The sequence below is a fragment of the Drosophila nasuta genome, chromosome 3 (genome assembly GCF_023558535.2).
Source record: "Drosophila nasuta strain 15112-1781.00 chromosome 3, ASM2355853v1, whole genome shotgun sequence".
In the NCBI taxonomy this organism is placed as follows: domain Eukaryota; kingdom Metazoa; phylum Arthropoda; class Insecta; order Diptera; family Drosophilidae; genus Drosophila; species Drosophila nasuta.
Genome location: NC_083457.1, coordinates 11,577,893 through 11,598,114, shown reverse-complemented (window position 1 = coordinate 11,598,114; position 20,222 = coordinate 11,577,893). Strand labels below are relative to the sequence as shown.

The window sequence follows — 20,222 nt, the reverse complement described above, 5'->3', positions numbered from 1 at the left end:
GAACACACAATAAAAAACGTTGTCTATACTAGTCCGAAGAATTGCTCGGTCTCCCAAAAGTGGCCGCAAATAGAAAGTGAACAAAAAATTATGAGATAATCTCACAAAAAAAAAAAATACTCGATAGAAAGGGCTATACAAAAAATAATATAATTAGCCATGGCTACGGAAACTAGTAAAATGGTAAGTAATAATTATTCTGTCATAGACAATTTTCTTGACTTCAATTTGACGACCTTGAAAATAAATAACTTATGTGTGAGTGTTGTACGTAACTATGCGTGTGTGTGTGTGCGTTGCGTGGGTGTGCTTCGCGTTGGGTCATTAGGCAATGACAAGCCCCTTTAAGCCAACTGATTTTGTGGTTAATATTGGAGATAGTTTCCTATAAAAGTTGGTTACGTTGTCAGTGCAAATTGAAGACTCTACAATGTAATGTAGAGTTTTTGTGTATAGATTTATTAAAGTGAAGAGTTTGTACTATTTAAAAGTAGTACTAACGTAGTAAAGCTTTCCAGTCTAATTCTAATTTTATTTCCATTTCTGTTCTATGTTCGTACATATTTATTTTCCATATCTAACTTTAGTCACTATCGTTCTCTTCTATTCGCTTCGCTCTCGAAAAACCTCTCGATATTATCCGACATTTCTGTATTTACAATAAGGGAAACACTTCCAGCTGTATTGTTATCTGAAATTTCATGCTGAAGCACACGCGTTCAAGTTGCTTTAGCACGACGTATGATTTCATCAGTTGAATGTTCTGTTTTTGTGTTATCAGCTCTTTAGAGTGTCACTAGAGAATCCCATGACTACAAATATCATATAATTATATTATCTAATTGTAAAGAAGAATTACGAAAAATTCACTTGATGACGTAGTATTTCGTTTCTTCCGATTTACCGTCTCGAAGTTCAACTCTCTGCCATTATCATGCAAAATCTGAGCGTCGTTTTTTATCTCTGCCAACCACCAGCCAACCACCTGACCAAAATGAATAATTCGTAATGCCGCTTGATAAGCTCTGAGAAAATAGAATTTCTCCATAATTAACGTGCCAAGGTCTTTAAGAATAATTGATAAAAGGGCTTAAGGAATGTGGAATTTTAACGGAAAAAGTCATATAATTTGTTTTCGTGGATTCATTTTACTACTATATAAATAAAGTGGAGATTCCTTTGAACAAAGTTGAAGCAGAAATAAAAAGTGTAAATATTTTAGCAACAATCTCAGATGATTCTACTAATTTTCTGTAATTGTTGTTAACCCCCTAATTAGGGGGCGAGCACGAACTTAGATTACTGCCCCCTATTCGTTTTATCGGTCGTGAGTCCACATCATATACATAAATACTATATACGATATAAAGTTAATGGCAGACACCGAAAAAAAAAGAAAACGATAGCAATAAACACTTATAATGTGTTGTCCCTCAAGGTTGGATGGTTCACTTTGCTGTTAATTGATACAAATGAATTTAGGCATGGAACTGATAAAATGATTAATGAAATTAATTACTTCATGCGAGAACTTTCAGACAATTAATCGTTAAACGAGGAGAGATAGTAACTTGGTAACTGAAATATTCCTTCTTTGTGAATGAAGCCATTTGAGCAAAGAAAAAGTAACACAAATTTCAGAATTTTAGCTACTTTTTGAGTTTTTGCAATCTATCTTTAGTTTCTCAAGCATCTTCTTTAAGTGCATATTCCATTAATACCGAAAGAAACACCTGATGGAATGTTCTATGTGATCCAAAATATCTGCATTATAACTCAGAGTACAACTTGTACTATTTATAGCGAGTGCCTTCATTTGTGTATTTTGTCTTAAAAGAAATAATCATACCTAAACGTTCTCCGTATGATCTGCCCGTTAACCTCAACCCCTTGGTCTCACGTGCCAAATGACGCACTTGTTGTATAGCATCGCCATCCAAAACAATTGACGAAAGTCCAAAATTTATATATATAGCATCTTTGTACGCAATTTTGTTTGTGAAAATCTTGTAGCTGATCTTTGTATCTGTTATCTAATGCGACATAATATTTAAAAAGTGTTTTTCTGCTACAAATTTTAAATTCGTCTTCCTCGTTTATAAAGATTTGGGTCAATCGAAATGATTTTAGTATTGTTTACTTTGATCACAAACTAAATGCTTGTCATAAGTTAAGTTCATCTTCCGCAACTGGTTTCACTCGCAACGAGAAGAACTTCCATTAAAGCCATGTTGTTTACAGACTTTTTGCCTATAAATAGCCAAAGATTTGCGAGGCTGTTAATAGTGCTTGTTACCAATATAGAAACTTGCCGAAGGACCAGTTAAGTGTCTGCTCTAAAAATACAATTGACAAGACTGTACTACAATTCTGAGGCTACCTTCAAGGTCTAAAACTATAATTATGAAGAAAATAATGGGAGCTGTATGGGATTCATATAAAATTTTAAAACTAAAGTGTTCAATTTTTAAAAAAAAGTCTAATTTTGACCTTCCCTAAAACAGAACGAATTATTTTGAACTTCTGAATAAAATGTTATCCAAATAGATAAAATAGTATTTCTGCAGCATCATGCCAAACATGAATGAAACACTTTTATTAATTCGTTGATACTTTCATTCTCAATTCTAAAAGTATATAACACTGTGTAGTATAGTATACTATATTTAATTGCTTACTGAGGCGCATCAAAGAATGCGATCATACATATACATACATACATACTATGTATCTCACAATGCGGCTGTTTTTTTTGATCCAATTAATAATTTACTTCGGAAATTGAATATGCATATAATATAGTCTGTGAACATGATTGTGTCGCTTTGAATAATAAATACAACTCGAAGATCTCACAACAAATGAATATGTATGTTCATATTATATTTTTCCGTAGACATATGCAATTGCTTTCTTTCATCGATTGTTTGCGATAAATATTTGATATTTGTGCACAAATTGTCCTTGTCCTGTTTTTAATTGCTCCATTGCCTGTTGTGCTATATTCAAATCGACATTGAATTCAAGTGAAAACAACAGTTGGCAACAGAATCGATTTGGAAATGCACTTAACTTTTTTCAAGTGCATTTTAAGTATAAGGGCTGCGCTTAAGTGCTAGAAATTTTATAATTAATACAAACAATTACTTTTTCATACCATTTTTAACAAACAATCTTCATAGTATTAAAACATCTCAAAGGTTTTAGAATTAACATTGTTCTATACTTAATTCTTATTATGCAAGCTTATATTAAATATGTATAATATATACAGTATATTTCAATTAAAACATTTTATTTTTGCTATTACAAGTTTAAAGTTTTAAACTTTTTAATTTGCTGCACACAAGCAGCCAAACAGAATTTTAAAAAGAAGGAAGTAAAGAGTAAATAGAAAAAAGTGTTACCAAACTGTTCAATGTGTGGATTTAATGAAATGAAACCTTGCATCACCGATATATCTATAGGAGTTCAGGACGTTATATTTAGCAACGAATACATAATTTAAATAGGAGCATGCAACCATAACAAGAAATTAAAGCAGGAAGTAAAAAGTATTAATAAAAAAGTGTTACCAAAACATTCAATATGAGGGATTTAGTTAAATGGATAATTTGCATCTCTGACTTATCGATAACATAATTGAATGTTAATTCTAATAGGAAAGTATTGGAAGAAATTAAGAGTTACCATTTTGCTGTCAGTTGGATGGAATTAAATATTAATCAGTTTCATATTAAATCCTCGCAGCGAAAAGGGATTTTTTTTGGAAATGCTACTTTCAGGTTACTAAGAAATGCTTTAAATTATCTGTTTTCGTTTTAAACTTGTTGAAAAAACAACCTGTTGCGCTTTCACTGTAATTGAGTATCTCCTTCTCTCTGTCTCTTTCTCTGCTTAAATCTGTGGGGGAAACAACTGTTGAGGTACAGCCATCGATTGTAGAAGTCGTTACACATGTTTACAGTTACAGGCTGCTGCTGCTGCTGCTGACAATGCGCATTTTGGTTGACTGATAAGACATTGTTATTGCACCGACCATGCATAATCTTTATGCATACGTATCCCTGCCCCTCAACGCCGATCCTCCTGCTTGGATAGGTAACTGGTTGTATGTGGGGTCGGGCGGGGTCTGCAATTTGTTGCTGGGTGCAGATACTACGAGATACTACGACAACATTTCCTGCAATGCAACAAGTGTGTCTAGTAAATGCAGTTTGTCAACATTTTTCGCTGTTGTTTTGTTTTCCATTTCTGTTGTCGTCTAATCGTTTGCTTACTGGTATTTTCTGGTAACGTGTTCCAATTTATGTGCTCGATCTGTCAGCTCTTTTGCTCTTGGTGGCCTTTCTCCTTCTACCTCCTTCTACTGCTAGCGCTGTTGCTGCTGCTGCTGCCTTGACATGCGTATGTATGCAGTGTTTGTGTATGTGCATGCTCTCACGTTTTACCTACCTTTTCTGCCCCGCCTCCATTCATATTCCATCAACTGGCAAGTCGCGACTGAGATGCCGTTTTAGGCGCTCGTGGCGTTGCCACTGTTTTGTTTGTTTGTGCCTGTTGCTATTGGGCTTCTTTGCTTGGTAGTGATGTGCGTGTGAAGGATGCAGCAAGTGAATTCAACTAATAAAAAACAACAACTTGAATATTTTTGCTTAAATTGGTATTTCAATTTCAATGCAGTTGTTAATTTAGTCTGGTAAAGTTGTAAAATAAATAATTTTTGAAAAAATCCCCACTTTGTGTGAGCCCTTAATAATGCTAACAATGAAACACTTCCACTTCAATAATAATTAGCTCAATTAGCAGCTCACGCTGCCATCTCTAATTACCAATCGAATCTCTCGCTCAGTCTCTCGCGCACATGGCAGCCAAACTCTTTTTACATTGCATTTCCAACTATGCTCAACTTGTTGCGTCGCATAGTGGTTGCAAGCAAACTAAAGAGCTTGTCAAATTATTATTGTTATAATACTGAGGGGCTCATATGCTTAATAAAGTCCTTTGACTATGCAATATTATATGTTTTATATAATATTAAAAGGAGAATAAAATTTTTATAAATTAAAATATTCAAATGATTAGAATTTGTTATTACATAATTTACAAGTTTATATTAGAAGATCAACATTTTGGAAACATTGAACAAAAAGTATATATTTTTCTTTACTTCACTTCTTAATTAAATATGTTGTATTTGCCTAAATACTAGTTGCTTGCACCTCAAACGTTCGACCACTGTGCGCTGTGCACATGTATTCACTAACACACAAGTGCTGCGCCGAGTTATGTATGCGTGTGTTGTTGTTGTTCTGCCGGCCAGAGGCACACAGACAGAAACGCACACAATCACAGAATCGGACTCGAGCACTCAGTTTCATCGAACGATTTCTCGAGTTGTTTCAGTTTCAGTCAGTCGCGCATTGTAACGTATGCGAAACGGGCGTGTTCTGGTCATCGCCTAGTCCTTCGTCTACCGTTCTTCGTTGTCGTTGTCGTCGTCTCTTGGAAACCAACAAAATTGTGACCACTGCTTCTGACACGCTGCAATTTCTGAAAAAGTAAATAACACAAACATCGTAAAATTATAAATGAAAATAAAAAATACATACATAATTCGAGATAACAGAGCACATGTGAAATCAAATAGTATAGTAATTAAAAACAAATGTACATATCTCTATATGTATGTATATTAGGCGTATGTGTGTATTGTAACGGCGATAAAAATACCGCGCTGTGTTTATTTTCAATTTTTGGTTAGAAAAAGTGCCGCCACAACTTAAAGAACTTACTGACGTTTGCTTTTTTTGTTGTTGAATAACTGAGTGAGTGATGGAAAAATTCACCCATTATTATCCAGATCGTGTATAGTAGGCGCATACATTATACATATATACGAATCGCTTCAAAGAACCCCCAAGACCATGCTTTCTTTGTCTTTTGTATGGTAAACTGGCCAGTTTATTTTAGTGTTTCTGTTTTTTCTACTTTTGTTGCCTTGCATTTCTCCCCCCACACACGCACACACATTCACTCCGATACTCTTCTCACTCTATATGTGTGTGAGTGAGTATGATTCTTTCATTCTTGTGTGTTTCCTATATTATTCGATTCCATCCACCAATTCTACTCAGACGGAACCAAAGCAATAGCAGCTGCCTAGCACATTTGTTGACTTGACCGATACCATTTGCTCTCTTCCCTTCCTTAGGACTGTGACTGTGTGTGTATTTTGTAGGTGTGTGCGCCATTAAGTTTAATCCCAATTTGTTTACCTGTAAACAGACAATTTACATGCTTTGTGTGGCATTTAACAGCTGTATTCTTAAGTTGAGATTGACCCAGGAAAACGACTATAACATTGACTTGACAATTGTCAAGTCTTCTCAAGTCGCCTTGTCTACAGTTTCAATGTTTCTCTTATTTGCCATGTTGAAAAAACAAACTTATTTTCGAGCAAAATTTTCTGTTTGCATGATTTTTCAAACACTCAATCTGCTGATCTTTTAAAATTCATTTGTTGTTTAGCTATGTATTTTACTATATTTATAATATATATTGTTCTATAGGTCTCAAGATCACTAAACATTCAAGCAGCACAATTGTGATCATTCATAACTAGAAATATTCTGTTCTTCGTTATAATTGAAATTGTCGTATGAGTTTTGTGGCAATAAAGTTTTGATGAAGAGATTGCGATCAGTCATATTTTATTTCCAAATAGAAGAAATACATGTGTTTTATAGACTTTGGGCAAATATTATTCTATATGTAATTTGTTCAGAATTCTGTTAGTAATTTCTAAATTGGTTAAACTTTTCAATTTAATTAGCCAATCTTCCAAAATTAGTCATCCATTAAACTTATGTAATTTCCCAACTTTTCCGGGGCACGCAGTTATGTCATGTTAAAAGCCCAAAAACAGGAAAAAATTCCATGGCTAGATAACTTAATATTTAGCTCAAAAAATTTACCATAAACCTTCGTCAACTTCTTATCAATAAAATAAATTTGATGTTTAAAGATTATATTGATCATGCCATTGCATAGTATAACCATGAACTGTTCACGTATTCCCAAACATTCACTAATCACGTAAGGTATCTATGCACAACTAAGCCCCCGCCTATCTGGACGTCTCATTAGAACTAAGTCTAAGTTTGTAGCATAAGAGGCACAGCTGATCAGGTGATATGTTTTGTTGAAGCAAACATTTGAAACATTGAACGCTACCTTTTATCTTTTATCTGTTATTTGTCGTCAGTTTGCATTTTGTATTTTGCTTTAGTATGTGCATTGCATCCAAAACAGCAATTAGCAATAATACAAATGACTTCAAGATGTGTTTTGAGTTTCGAACGTGTCATTGAACTTTCCGCCTTCAGATACTGTTTGAAAGGGTCTTTTACAGGTGGTTGTTTTGATTGTTAGTCGTGCTTTGAACTGCTTGTTAACCTGTCCCCGTGCATTTCCGTAAAAGTAAAAAAGATACAATACAAAAACGAAACCCAAAACAAGTCCAGCTGTGACTTGTGTTATGTAATCCAGTTTGACATTTTTTTTTTTATTGACTCACAAAAAGAAATCTAGACAGCGTGTTATCAATGCTGCGAAGCAAATAGAATAAAACCGCATGGTTCTAGAAGCGTTGTCAACTGCATTCCCAAGGCCTTTAGAAGTCTGCTCTACTTTGGCGATAAGCAAAGACGGGAAGCATAATTTATTCTATAAAAATATAAATAATTCATGTATTTGAATAGACATTAGTATTAGTAAAGCAAGCTTTCTTTGATGTTAGAGTTGAAAGCCTAACATATAATCTAATTATTCTTCAATCTATTTTCACAATAAATTGTCGTGGTATTATATTTTCCACGAAACTCTCAGAATTCCTCACATTTTACTTAAATAGTTATTTTAAATTTTTCATAAACTTAAAGAATATAAAAAAAGAAATATTTATTCCTCAATGAACTAATTTGAAATTAGCAATTTAAAATTCTTAAGTTCATTGAAACCTGAATCTGAATGCTGTAATTATTATTTCCCTTCTCAAAGTGCAATATCCCGGTATTCAAATAATAAACAATATCTTTTTCTCTCAAGACAAGATTCAATAAACTTTTTGGAGTTCCCTTTCCTGACCTTTCCTTTCATTCGCTGTTGTAATGTCAGTAACCGTTGCAGTTATAATTAAACATAAAAAGTGCATTTATAGATTTTGATATAAATATAGTTTAGTTACCGTTCTCTTCACTTCGCGCACCTCAGCTATAAAAGAAAACAGGAAATACCTCATTAATCGTTGATTCAACACAGCTGTTTAAACAGAACGCTTTATGACCAGGTAGCAAGTACCTGTAAAGCATCTCACACATTCCACAAAGAAAAATCTCGTAATGTCCAGTTCCAGTTTCCACTAGTTGACAATTGTTGTGGAATTGATTAACCTTTTCTTAAACCTTTCCACTCTTATTAACTATAGTAAATGAGATGTATAAATGCATTTCTAACGTTTCACACAAATTGAATTAACACCTTTTTTTCTATGCGTAGGCAGATAACGTGATTTTGTTTGGCAATTGATTCACACCTGAAGTAATGAGACCGCTAATCAAATATAGTAAACAACACAACACACCTCATAGAAATTGACGTGTTTCTCTCTCTGCCTCTCTCTCTTTGGCTGTTATAAAAACAGCTCTATATCGGGATACGATATCATTTGTTGTGTGTGGTCATTGAACGAATGGTGAACGAACATCAAGTGAATAGCCGAATATCTAGACAGATATGCGTAATTTTAGCCACAATCGTGATATGGCACAATTATAAAGATTACTCACGAGCTAATCAATATATAGTCCAAACTCGAAATATATTAAATTTCGGGGTAGCTGTCAAAGTTCTTCGAAATATTTATTTACTTCGCATTTTCCACTCGTTTTTTAAGAATCTGAAGTTTTGCATTTTTAAATATAAAATTTCAAAAGTATCAAAATTTTCATAAATGTTCTCCTTTTTCGACAATTTTTTAATTATTTCAGTAATATTTTTTAGTTTCAACTTGAAAACACTTTACATTACACTTAAGTCCTCGACATCTTCCAAGTGTTTGATTGATTATTATTTTTCTATTTTGCTCAACACCTGATCACAATATTATTATGCAAATGTTTTCACAGTTTCCACAGAAATTGAAACTGACTATGTAAATTTCAAGTTCATTCACATGACACGTTAATTGGCACAATTATTTAGTAGCAATTTTTATTTTGTTCTATTCTATGCCATATATGTCAGCTTCAATATTCGAGTAGTTTTTGTACTCACATTTGTACGTTCTGTGTCACAGGGTTAATTTTAATTTGGTATGCTAGTCACTTACTGGGGAAGCGATTATTGAAGGCAAAAGTTTGATATGATAAAATATAATTTATAATGCAAATTAATCAATGAATATCGGAAGTTATCGACAGTTATGCTGCAAATTTATGGAAAGAATTAATTAATTATTTATGGTGCATAGCAGACGGTGCAATAACCTCAGAAATTTTGTATACTCGTGATGAAACCCAATAGTTTTTTTTGTAAACAATTACTAGAATTTCTTTTGAGAATGATATTTCTATTCTCATTTGTTATTTTATTTACATTGTTTTGTTTATAGTCTGGCCTATAGTTGAGACGTAAATAAAAGTAATATTGATTTTATATTATTATTTCTTTCATTTCTACTAAATAAATTCGAAATGGAAGATCTATAAAGTAAAGTAAAGTGTGTAGAGTAAGTCGACTGGCATTTTATAATATTTTTTTTGCACCTAATTCTTATTGGGCTTGTCACGATATAGAAGGTGCATGATCGATAATTCAAACTGCAAATATTTATTCCACAATAGATCAGCTGCAGAAAAACAAGTTAACACGAGCTAAATTCTTGTGATTCGATTTTGCTATAAATGCTTATAGCTATTAATACATTATTAAGCAATAGGTTCTCGTTGCTCAGTTCCAATTTCAGTTTCGATTTCAGTTCCATTGTGAGGAACTTGTTGCCAAGTGCGTTCACCACAATTGCAATTTCCATATGAAATTTATGCGGCTTTGCCGACTGCCGATGTCATAAAGGTGACTTTTCAGTTCAAGTCGTTAGACCTGTCAAGTTAATGAGCTCACCGAGCTTACCTGTACTTCATCCATACAATGAGTACAGTCTCTAGCCTTTCAATTTTCATTCGGATTTGTCTTTCCCATTTCACTTTAGCATTTGTTGTTAGTGAGTTTCGTGTACTTTGACTTTATTAATCGACATTTGTAGTGCCTAAAAAGAACGAACAACAAATACAGATTAAATGTGTATTAAGGGGGGTAAAGTGCGAAGCTTGCTTAGCTTTTTTTTTAGAGTCAAGTATATAGGCAACATCAACATTTCGAGTGGGTTTCGCAACACAATTGCTTATCAATGTGTAGCAGCTAATGAGATGTTTAGCTAAATACCCTGTAAAAACGTCAATAATTGTTGTGAGTAGATTGGCTTAAGTAGGAATAGTTTATTGTTGAAAGTATAGTTAAACTTGAAACATGATCATGTAAATATTATTTATCTTTATTGTCTTGAAGTGTTTCTGCTTGCGGCTTTCTTTATTATTATTTATGTTACTCGAAACAACAACTGCATAATTTCCTTAGTTTTCTTATCGACAATTCTTATATACGGATTTTCAGTTTGCCAATAAATGTGCAATAATTGTCGGTAAATTGTTTATAATACGTTATATACAGACATTTTATTGGGGTTATTTATCTCGCCATTTTTGGCAACTTATTCGAATGTATTCTGAAATACCAAAATTATTACACCCGAGCTGACCTTATAAATATGAAGATATATTGTAAACGATTATGTAAAGTGAAAGTAACTACTTACAAGGGTCAGACAAATTTTAATCGGCAAAAAACTGGTTGTAAAAGGGGATTTTCAAACAAGATAAATGCGCAAAAGTGTAAAGAAATATATAAATTACAAATTTGTGGTATTTTTTTGTAATTAAAAAGTTGTAACTCAGGGATTTCAAAAGTGTAATTTTAAAGTAAAAAAAAGCACTTATGAAATGTTGAGATATTATCCAAGGGAATTCCCTGATATAAACAGCACCAAAGAATTTACTGAAACCAGAGAGAGAGAGGGAGAGGAAGAAAGAGAGAAAGAGAAGAATAATAAGTTGTTTTAGAAATTACTCGCAATGAAGATTAAGTATAAAATATATATGTATTTACATATCCAGTAGCTAAATAAATAAAGAACAAAATAATGCTGGATATTTGGAATCTATTTTTAAATTACAATTAGTGATTAATGTTCAAAACAAGTTAAATATCTCCGTCTAGAGAATCGCTGTTTTAATTAATCTTGAAATTAACAACAATTTATGCAGTCCAAGCTGGAAAAGTACAGAACTCAGAAGTTGTGTAGCTATTTAAGGAGTCTTAAATATTCGTAAAATAAACTTCTCTTTGCTGTCTGGGAACAAGTCTTAAGACACTTTATGCTTTTAATGACTTGTTCCCAAGTCTTAAGACTAAACTTGATGCTGTCTTAAGACTTGTTTTCCATACAGCGCTTCTTTATGGAAGATACTGTTCATAATTTCCCACTTATTGCAACTTTGTGTCACATTTGTCCCACTTATGCGAATGGAAAGTCTTTAATGTGCTTTACGGCTGACTCGAAAAGCCAATAAGTGATTACAATTTGTGCTGTAAATTCTGCTTATGGCCAGTTGCGTTTAGCTTCAAACCAGTTTAAAGCTGTCAACTTTGGTTAAACGCACCCCAAAAACAAATACACTAAATAAACACATTAATTCCCCGCATTAATCTTGGCTAATTTATTAATATTCCAGAACGTGATCCAAGTTGAGGGTTATTTGCGTTTCATGACAAACTTTGCCTCGCTTTGTTTTTTGTTGTAACTTGAATGTGTTCCGCGGCCCCATTAAATCAATTAACTTGTAAACACTTCACTTATCAAAACTTAGTGACAATACCCCCAACAATATCGCAACTATTTCATCTGCAAACTACAAACAAAAGAAAAACAATGCCTAACATTGGTATTTCCCTTTGTTTCAATTGTTTTATTCACTTCAATTAACCGAAATCACTCTCTAGGAATGCGATGTAATTATAATGTATATAACTTTGATTACTAACTAACAAGTGAGTAGGTTGGGAGTGAAGTGTTATATTAGATTCTGCTTTATGATTGACGTCTCGAGCAACAGCTCAATAGATCTCATCAAACGTCACGGCAAACAATAACAAAGACTATACTTAAATTTGTCATATTTTTAGAATATGAAAGCAAGCTTGTAATTTGGCTAATCAGCTACAATATGAGTATGTATTTGTTTATACAAATGCTTAATATGTATAAATTCATTATTAATTAAAATTCTGTGGATTCAATTTGAGTTTTGTATAGAATAAATATACTCTTTTTAAGATATTTCCATATAAAGAAAAATAAATATATTTATTTGGAAATCTTTTTTTTTTGCCCTCGGAAACAGAGAAAAATCGTAATTTTGAAGCTAGACTCTGGTATATTTCGAATGCAGTACTTAATCGATATACCAAATATGTCTTTCGATATATTTAAAGTATTTTGTGGTATATTATTCGGTATATTTTATTTATATTAACGAACTTATCGTGTATCTTACGGTCGATCAGACTGTAATTTACTTACTTGTTTTAATTAATATATTTGTAACAAGAACATTGAAACAAAATATTAAAGTTTTTGTCAAATTTGTAATTATTACTTAGAGATTTTATATAAATAATCAATTCGCATTTAATGGACTTCCTTTATAAGCGACAAATTTCATACGCTTTATGCTATTAACTTGTGTGTAAATATTTAGCTCATAGAGATAGTCGATGAGTATCTATCGACAAGCTTGTATAGTAACGTTCTTTTGTACATATTGAATTTTGATTGATAGTCAGGGTGCATTTTGACGTAGGTCCCTTCAACAGTCAATTGATAGTAAATAACATCTAAAATATACTAAATAGATGCTCAACTTTATCAACTTGTGCGGTTTCCCTGCGCTCTATCTCATGCTCTTGTCTATCAATTTTGTAATCAATCAAGCACACACTCAAGAACATAAGAATGAACTAACACATCGATGTTGTAATAATATTATATTATTCTCTTAGAGAGTGACTTACAAAATGCGGTCACACTTCAAATTCGATTGTGCCCCTCATTGGACATTGGCGCGTGCTGGAATTTGTTTTTTTTTCTGTTTGTTTTTTAATTATATTTTCAATTATAACAAATGACTTTTGACACAAGGCACTGTTTGAACATTTTGCACGCGCCTCACAAACACAGATATGTCGCTATATAGTCATATATAGTATATAGTGTTGGTAGAAACAGCTCATAAGCTTAGCTGCTGTATATACTTATGAAGCAGATGTAATAATGAAATGTCCCACTATTCAGAATAACGAGTACTGTAGAAAAAAAAACAAAACGGATGACGAAGTATTGCCCTCTAAACTAGTCTCGAAGAGGCACGTCTAGGCTTCCCTGACCTTACATAACTCAAATAACTTGGCGAATTATTATGCAATCTTCTTGAAATTTTCTAAGCAGGCCACAGAAGTCATAAAGTAAATACAGACTTTATTTATTACAGGGTATGTTTAACAAATGGTAGACTAAACAATATTTGATACTTGATTCACGTTCTAAATTGCACGACGTTTCTAGTGTGAAAATTAAATGCAAATTTTGTCGCCTATAGATTGAGTTACGGTTCTGTGAGCACACTACAACAACAATAACAACTTATACAAAACAATTACATTGTAAACAATAAACAAAAAATGAGTCTGAAAAAAGTGCCGACATTAAAACAATAAACAATTGTTCGAAAATTGTGCTAAACTGAGCATTATTAAGTTCATAAAGAGTTGATTAAAGTAAATTACAAATAGGTAAAAAAGAGAGCTGGAGATTGTTGTCTGATTTAGTCGGAATTATTTGCAATAGATGCGATAATTTAAGTGGACTTTGAGTGGCAACTGAGCTTGATTAAGATCTTGGCAAAATTAATGAAAATTTATTTCCTAGCTACATTTTTGATTACCGCTCTGATAAGCTTCGTTACTTATAAATTCACCTAAGAATTCAATTAGAAAATAACGAAAAGAAAACATATGTTTGTAATCATATAACTAATGATGCACCAATTCATAATAATTAAATTTGAATTCATTAAAATGATGCAGCTATTTAGAATAATTACATTTTTGCCATTTGCAGTCTAGCATTCAGAAAAATAATTAAATTTTTATGAAAGTTCTACAAACGTCTGCAACATGTGTAATAGTGTAAACAACACTATTGTTTTTAATTATTTTGCCCTTGTTTTTTAATTTACTAAAGTGTTCGAAGTGCTAAAGTTGTCGCTCCTCTAGCTGTCTTTTCGTTTCCCTCTCTAGATGATTCATACGTATGTCGGTAGTTTTCAATCTGTTGGTACTTTGTGAGCTTTAAAACCTCATCGAAACGATGCGCTTTCTCTCTCTCTCTCTCTCCTTACTCTCTTTCAATTACAGTCAACGTTCTACGCATATTGCATGTGGCACGCTATTGTTTCAATTTCAACGCCTTTTTTCACTCTCCCTTTTGCTGCAGACAGTGTATATATTTTGGTTTTTATAGTATTGACATTGACATTGGCGCCGTTTGCTAAAGTCCACCGGACTATAATTAGTGGGTGTCGTTTTGTATCTTTGGGCGACTAAGCTAAATATACACATTGTATCTGATGGATACATTTGTTGTAAAAGCCAATGACAACGCACACGTGTAAGCTTACAAAAAAGCCGCCAATTCTTTTCATTATTTATGACTGTCTCTCTAACCCATTGATTGATTGTGTGTGATAGCAATAAACTGGACGTGCCTCCCGACTTCGATGGCAATAAACTTAGGGCTAAATATATACAAACTATCTATCTATATATATGTTATATATTGTATGTATAAAAAAAAAAAAGATTTGTTTTGTGTGGTGTTTTGCTTGGAGAATTCGCACAGTGATTACCTAACTATCGACGACGGCCCGATGACGTCTGTCCGTACATCGTATGGAGGCCAACGACGTCGTCATGAATATGCTCTTATGAAATATTTATATACCCACATATAGAACTTAACTGAACGCACTGAACACTGAAATTGTTGTGGACAAATTTTTTAGAACACACACACAAATATGCAAAGTTTACATTTCATTAAATGTCGCCTGCGCAAAAAATTTGCAAAGGAATTGCTGAATGCGCCTACAGATTGCTTTGATTGTATACCCTGTAATTTATGAAAGAAACTGTTGTTTATAGTTATGGTAAGATATAGTTATCTTTATATCTAAGCCAAAATATGTAACTTTGAAAAATTTTCTTTTAAATACATTTATCGCATCTCCAATTCTAGACAATTCCTGTTTTCTATCGTTTGTTACAAAGCTTACAGGGTATCAAACAACTTAAGGCCTTCTCCTATAATCCCCCTTTTTACTTTTTTATTATTTTGTGTTGACGTGTATACACCAATTTATGTGTCAATTTGCTTGATTTTCAATTGGTTTTGAGCCCATTTTCGCTCTCGCGCTCAACAATATTGATGAATGTGTTTTTAACGAACTGTAAACGATTATAATAGAACCATTTGAACAGAAATTGAGAACATGGCAACAAACAATAAAGCAACAAGTGGAAGAATACTGATGGAGGCTCGTTCAAATAAAACCTGTCGAATATATTTTATCAATTTATTAATTTGTTTTCTTTTTTCTTTTTTTTTTTGCTTTATTACAGATTTACCCCGATATCAAAATGGAAGTGTAAGTATATTTATAAATTTATTTGAATGTTATTTTGATATTACTATAACTAATACATTTGTAAATTTAAAAACTCAAATATGTTAAACACACTCTATTATATATTTTGAATGTAACGCTATATTAATATACCAAATGTAGCATATGGTATAATTTAGAATTTTTTGCGGTATATTTTCTGGTTTTATTGAGAATGAGTAGAAAAGTTTAGCATACTCGACTTTCTTTTTTTGTTTTGTAACTTGTTTTTTTTTTTGTTATTTTAAATATTATTTTAAATTGTTTTTTAAATATTATATATTTCTATTTATATATTTCTAAAAATACTATTTCCTATTACCATAATCTTAAATTTTAAAATTAAAATTTTAATATAAATTAAACATTTTCTTTAATTTTTTAGTGAAGTGGCCGATCCCGTGGAGCCAGAGGTCAAATGCAGCTCGTTCTTTGCCAATCACTGGAAGGGCTTGGTTGTCTTCCTCATGCCCATCATCTGCCTTCCTGTGATGCTAAACAACGAAGGATTGGTAAGTTTATTTAACTGCAAAAGCAACATTTTATCAAATATTTCAATATGTATTAATGTATTTCTGTTACCCTTAGGCATATCGCTGCATGTACGTTCTGCTGATTATGGCCGTCTTTTGGGTCACCGAAGCGTTGCCGCTTTATGTCACCTCCATGATACCTATAATAGCATTTCCTACGTTGGGTATAATGGTAAGTTAATTGCATTCTAAATTCTCATGACAATTACTTAATTAATGTTCAAAATTTTTCAGGACTCTGAAGCGACTTGCATGACTTATTTCAAAGATACGCTGGTGATGTTTATGGGCGGCATTATGGTTGCACTCGCTGTGGAATACAGCGGTCTCCATAAGCGTCTGGCCCTCAGAGTCATCCAAATGGTGGGCTGCAGTCCCAGAAGGTAGGGAGTCAGCAATTTCCATTCTTAAAAGTTTTGATTATAATATGTATTACATTTTAGATTACATTTTGGCTTGATTATGGTGACCATGTTCATCTCTATGTGGATCTCTAATGCTGCCTGCACAGCCATGATGTGTCCTATTATTCAAGCTGTGCTCGAGGAACTGCAAGCGGTGAGATAGCCTTTGATTTATTAATATATGGATAATAACATATGTGTAAAAGTACAGTTTCATTAACATAAGAAATACTGCTTCCTGCTGTCGATTGATTTTGTTAAGACTAATGACTGTTGTCGCTACTGTTCTACTTTTAACGGCTGCTGTTTAACTTCTTACGACCGATAATCTACTACTTTTGACGACCGATAATCTACTACTCACAGCTAATGTTACCGATAGCTTAGTGCCTATCGAGTTGCTAATGCCAACCAATACCGATTGGATCTATCGACTAGCCTCCACCTCTGCTGCATTTCTAGTGCGGCATCGGTAAATTTTGTCAGCTAAACAAATTCATTAAATACCAAATACTTTACATTGATTTAACGGACAATTAGACAAAATTTAGATTGTTTCATATGGTCTGATTTTTTCAATGTTATTTTCATTCACCTAAATAAATTAGAAATCTGTTAGATCCAAAGTCCGATTTATTCATAACTTATTCTTAACATATTTGTATGTGTCCAAGAATCTTTCTTACATCGACTTTTTGTCTCTATATCTTTCAACTAGCCAATTTATTTATTATTTATTTTTCAAATTGCAGCAAGGCGTCTGCAAAATTTACCATGAGCCTGAGTATCAAATGGTTGGCGGCACGAACAAAAAGAAGAATGAAGATGAGTAAGTTAGCTACTGTATTAATTTGAAACACATTTTTTAAACACATTTTCTGCTTTACAGATTGCCTTACCCAACCAAGGTCACACAGTGCTACTATCTGGGCATTGCTTATGCCTCGTCTTTGGGCGGCTGCGGCACCATCATTGGCACAGCGACAAACCTTACCTTCAAGGGCCTCTACGATGTCGCATTCACAAATGCCACTGAGAAGTTGGATTTCCCCACCTTTATGTTCTATTCGGTGCCCTCGATGTTGGTCTATACTCTGTTGACATATGTGTTCCTGCAATGGCATTTCATGGGTCTGTGGCGCCCGAAAAGTAAGGAAGCCCAAGAGGTTCAAGTGGGCAATGACAATGCGCATGTGGCCAAGAAGGTTATCGATCAGCGTTACCAGGAGCTGGGACCCATAAGCATGCATGAGATTCAAGTGATGATCCTATTTATCATCATGGTGATCATGTACTTTACACGCCAGCCGGGTATTTTCAAAGGTTGGGCTGATTATTTCAATGCCAAGTGAGTCAAAATTAAAGTTAAATCTTTTCTATTTGCGAATACTATTTGTGATTCATATTATAGGGTCATTAAGAATTCGATGCCAACAATCTTTGTGGTCATTATGTGCTTCGTATTGCCCGCTAATTATGCATTCGTGCGATACTGTTTAGCCAATGGAACTCCACCCAAGGGACCAACTCCTTCGCTCATCACCTGGAAGTTCATACAGACGCGTGTGCCATGGGGTCTGATCTTTTTGCTTGGCGGTGGCTTTGCTCTAGCTGCAGGCAGCAAGGCAAGTGGCATGGCCTCCTTGATTGGTCAATCGATGAGCGGACTGAAGGTGTTGCCCCACTCGTTGCTGCTGCTTGTGGTTATTCTAGTTGCCGTATTCATGACTGCCTTCAGCTCCAATGTGGCTGTGGCCAATATTCTGATACCTGTGCTCAACGAAATGGTATGGATATTACGCTTAAATTCCCATTTAAATATATACTAACTTTATGCATTTTATTTGCTGTAGTCATTGGCGTTGAAAATACATCCGCTGTACTTGGTATTCCCAGCTGGCTTGGCCTGCAGCATGGCATTCCATTTGCCGGTGAGCACACCGCCAAATGCTCTCGTTGCTGGCTATGCGCATATACGAAGCAAGGATATGGCTATTGCCGGCATTGGACCGACAATTATTACCATCATTGTGCTCTTCGTTTTCTGTCAAACCTGGGCCTTCGTCGTCTATCCCAATCTGGACACGTTCCCTGAATGGGCGCAAGAAGCCGCCGCAGCTGCAGCAAATCTCACGGCTCAGTTGAAGGCCAATGCCGCCAATAACACACAGATTGCCGCCAATATTACACAGGTTGCCGCCAATGTCGCACAGCCTTTTATCAACAGCACCGTGCAAACGTTGGCCAATTTGGCTGCTAATGCAACAACAATCTAATTAATTAGTTAGTTGTCTAGTCTAAAATAAAACACAACACAGCAGCGTGAGGGAACTGTACAAAGAGAAACATGAACTAGGAAAAAAAAACGTGCCTTTGCTGATATGTTTATTAGGTCTACTACACGGGACGCTAGTTATTATTATTAAGAGTTGATAAACAAAAGGAACCACCACAAAAAGTTCGAAAGTTTTTAAACGAATTTAGCAAAAGTCAACGCAGAATAATTCTTTAACTAACCCCCTCTAACGATGACTGACACACTGAGTGAGTGACTACTGTGAACAGTTACATTATTGTTATAGCGACTTGTGTATAGATTATGTCAAAGTTAACACTAATTAGGAAATGGGGCGTCCTTCTAGCAGCCTAACGCATTTACTATCAGCCTTTAAATTTAAAACAAAAAACAATACATTTAAATAGTTCTGAAACACAAAACTCAGCTAAATACATAATGAACAATGTTACTTAAATGCTGCATTTAGAGTAATAATCAAAAGTTATATATATAAAATGTTATAACAAAACAAACAGGCATTGAAATGTATTTTCTATACTCTCTTCTTTGATATACCATTGACTAGACTGACATGTGTTTGTATTTCTTTTTATATTTTTATTTTTCAACTTGTTAAATGTAAAACAAAAGAAAACTTGTAAAAAAACAGAAAAAATAAAATTGAAAAAAATTACTCAATATTTAAATGCATACCGAAATGAGCACAAAAATTGCATTAGTTTTAAGCATAAATGATAATGTGTAAATTTGCAAACGATTTATGTTTTATATAGTTGTAAAAATTAAATAAAAATAAAAAGCTCAAAATGTGCAAACAAATTGTATTTTCTCTAATTACTACAACATTGAATATAGATGTGAATAACAATTTCAATTAAATCGTCAAATTTGAAATTCAAATTTAAATGTTTCGCCTATTGAAATGTCCGCCAATAATACAATCTGGCAACTTCGCAAGCAGTATTAAAATACCGATTGTACTCAAGTTTCGATAGGTCTGGTCTGCTAGTATTGAAAAACATTTACCCGT

At 33.5% G+C, this 20,222-nt stretch overlaps 1 protein-coding gene and 1 long non-coding RNA gene across 3 annotated transcripts; one reads left to right on the top strand and one right to left on the bottom strand.

Annotated features, from left to right (window-relative positions):
- The first annotated feature begins 10 nt into the window (after positions 1 to 10).
- On the top strand, positions 11 to 19,710 carry LOC132788504 (protein I'm not dead yet). Of its 2 annotated transcripts, none has more exons than XM_060795956.1 (10): positions 11 to 183; positions 15,913 to 15,938; positions 16,342 to 16,468; positions 16,545 to 16,661; positions 16,724 to 16,872; positions 16,933 to 17,047; positions 17,646 to 17,722; positions 17,783 to 18,241; positions 18,305 to 18,680; positions 18,747 to 19,710. In XM_060795956.1, exons 1-10 carry the CDS (start codon positions 160 to 162, stop codon positions 19,167 to 19,169), a joined length of 1,893 nt encoding a protein of 630 aa, XP_060651939.1. In that variant the 5' UTR covers positions 11 to 159; the 3' UTR covers positions 19,170 to 19,710. The 2 variants fall into 2 exon arrangements, with proteins under 2 accessions (XP_060651939.1, XP_060651940.1); XM_060795957.1 differs by lacking the exon at positions 11 to 183 and adding an exon at positions 5,406 to 5,561.
- On the bottom strand, positions 10,002 to 13,374 carry LOC132788507 (uncharacterized). Its single transcript, XR_009632633.1, has 3 exons — positions 13,249 to 13,374; positions 10,192 to 10,327; positions 10,002 to 10,138 (listed from the first exon to the last, which is right to left on the bottom strand). It is a non-coding gene; the product is annotated as an uncharacterized LOC132788507 (long non-coding RNA).
- Positions 19,711 to 20,222: the final 512 nt, after the last annotated feature.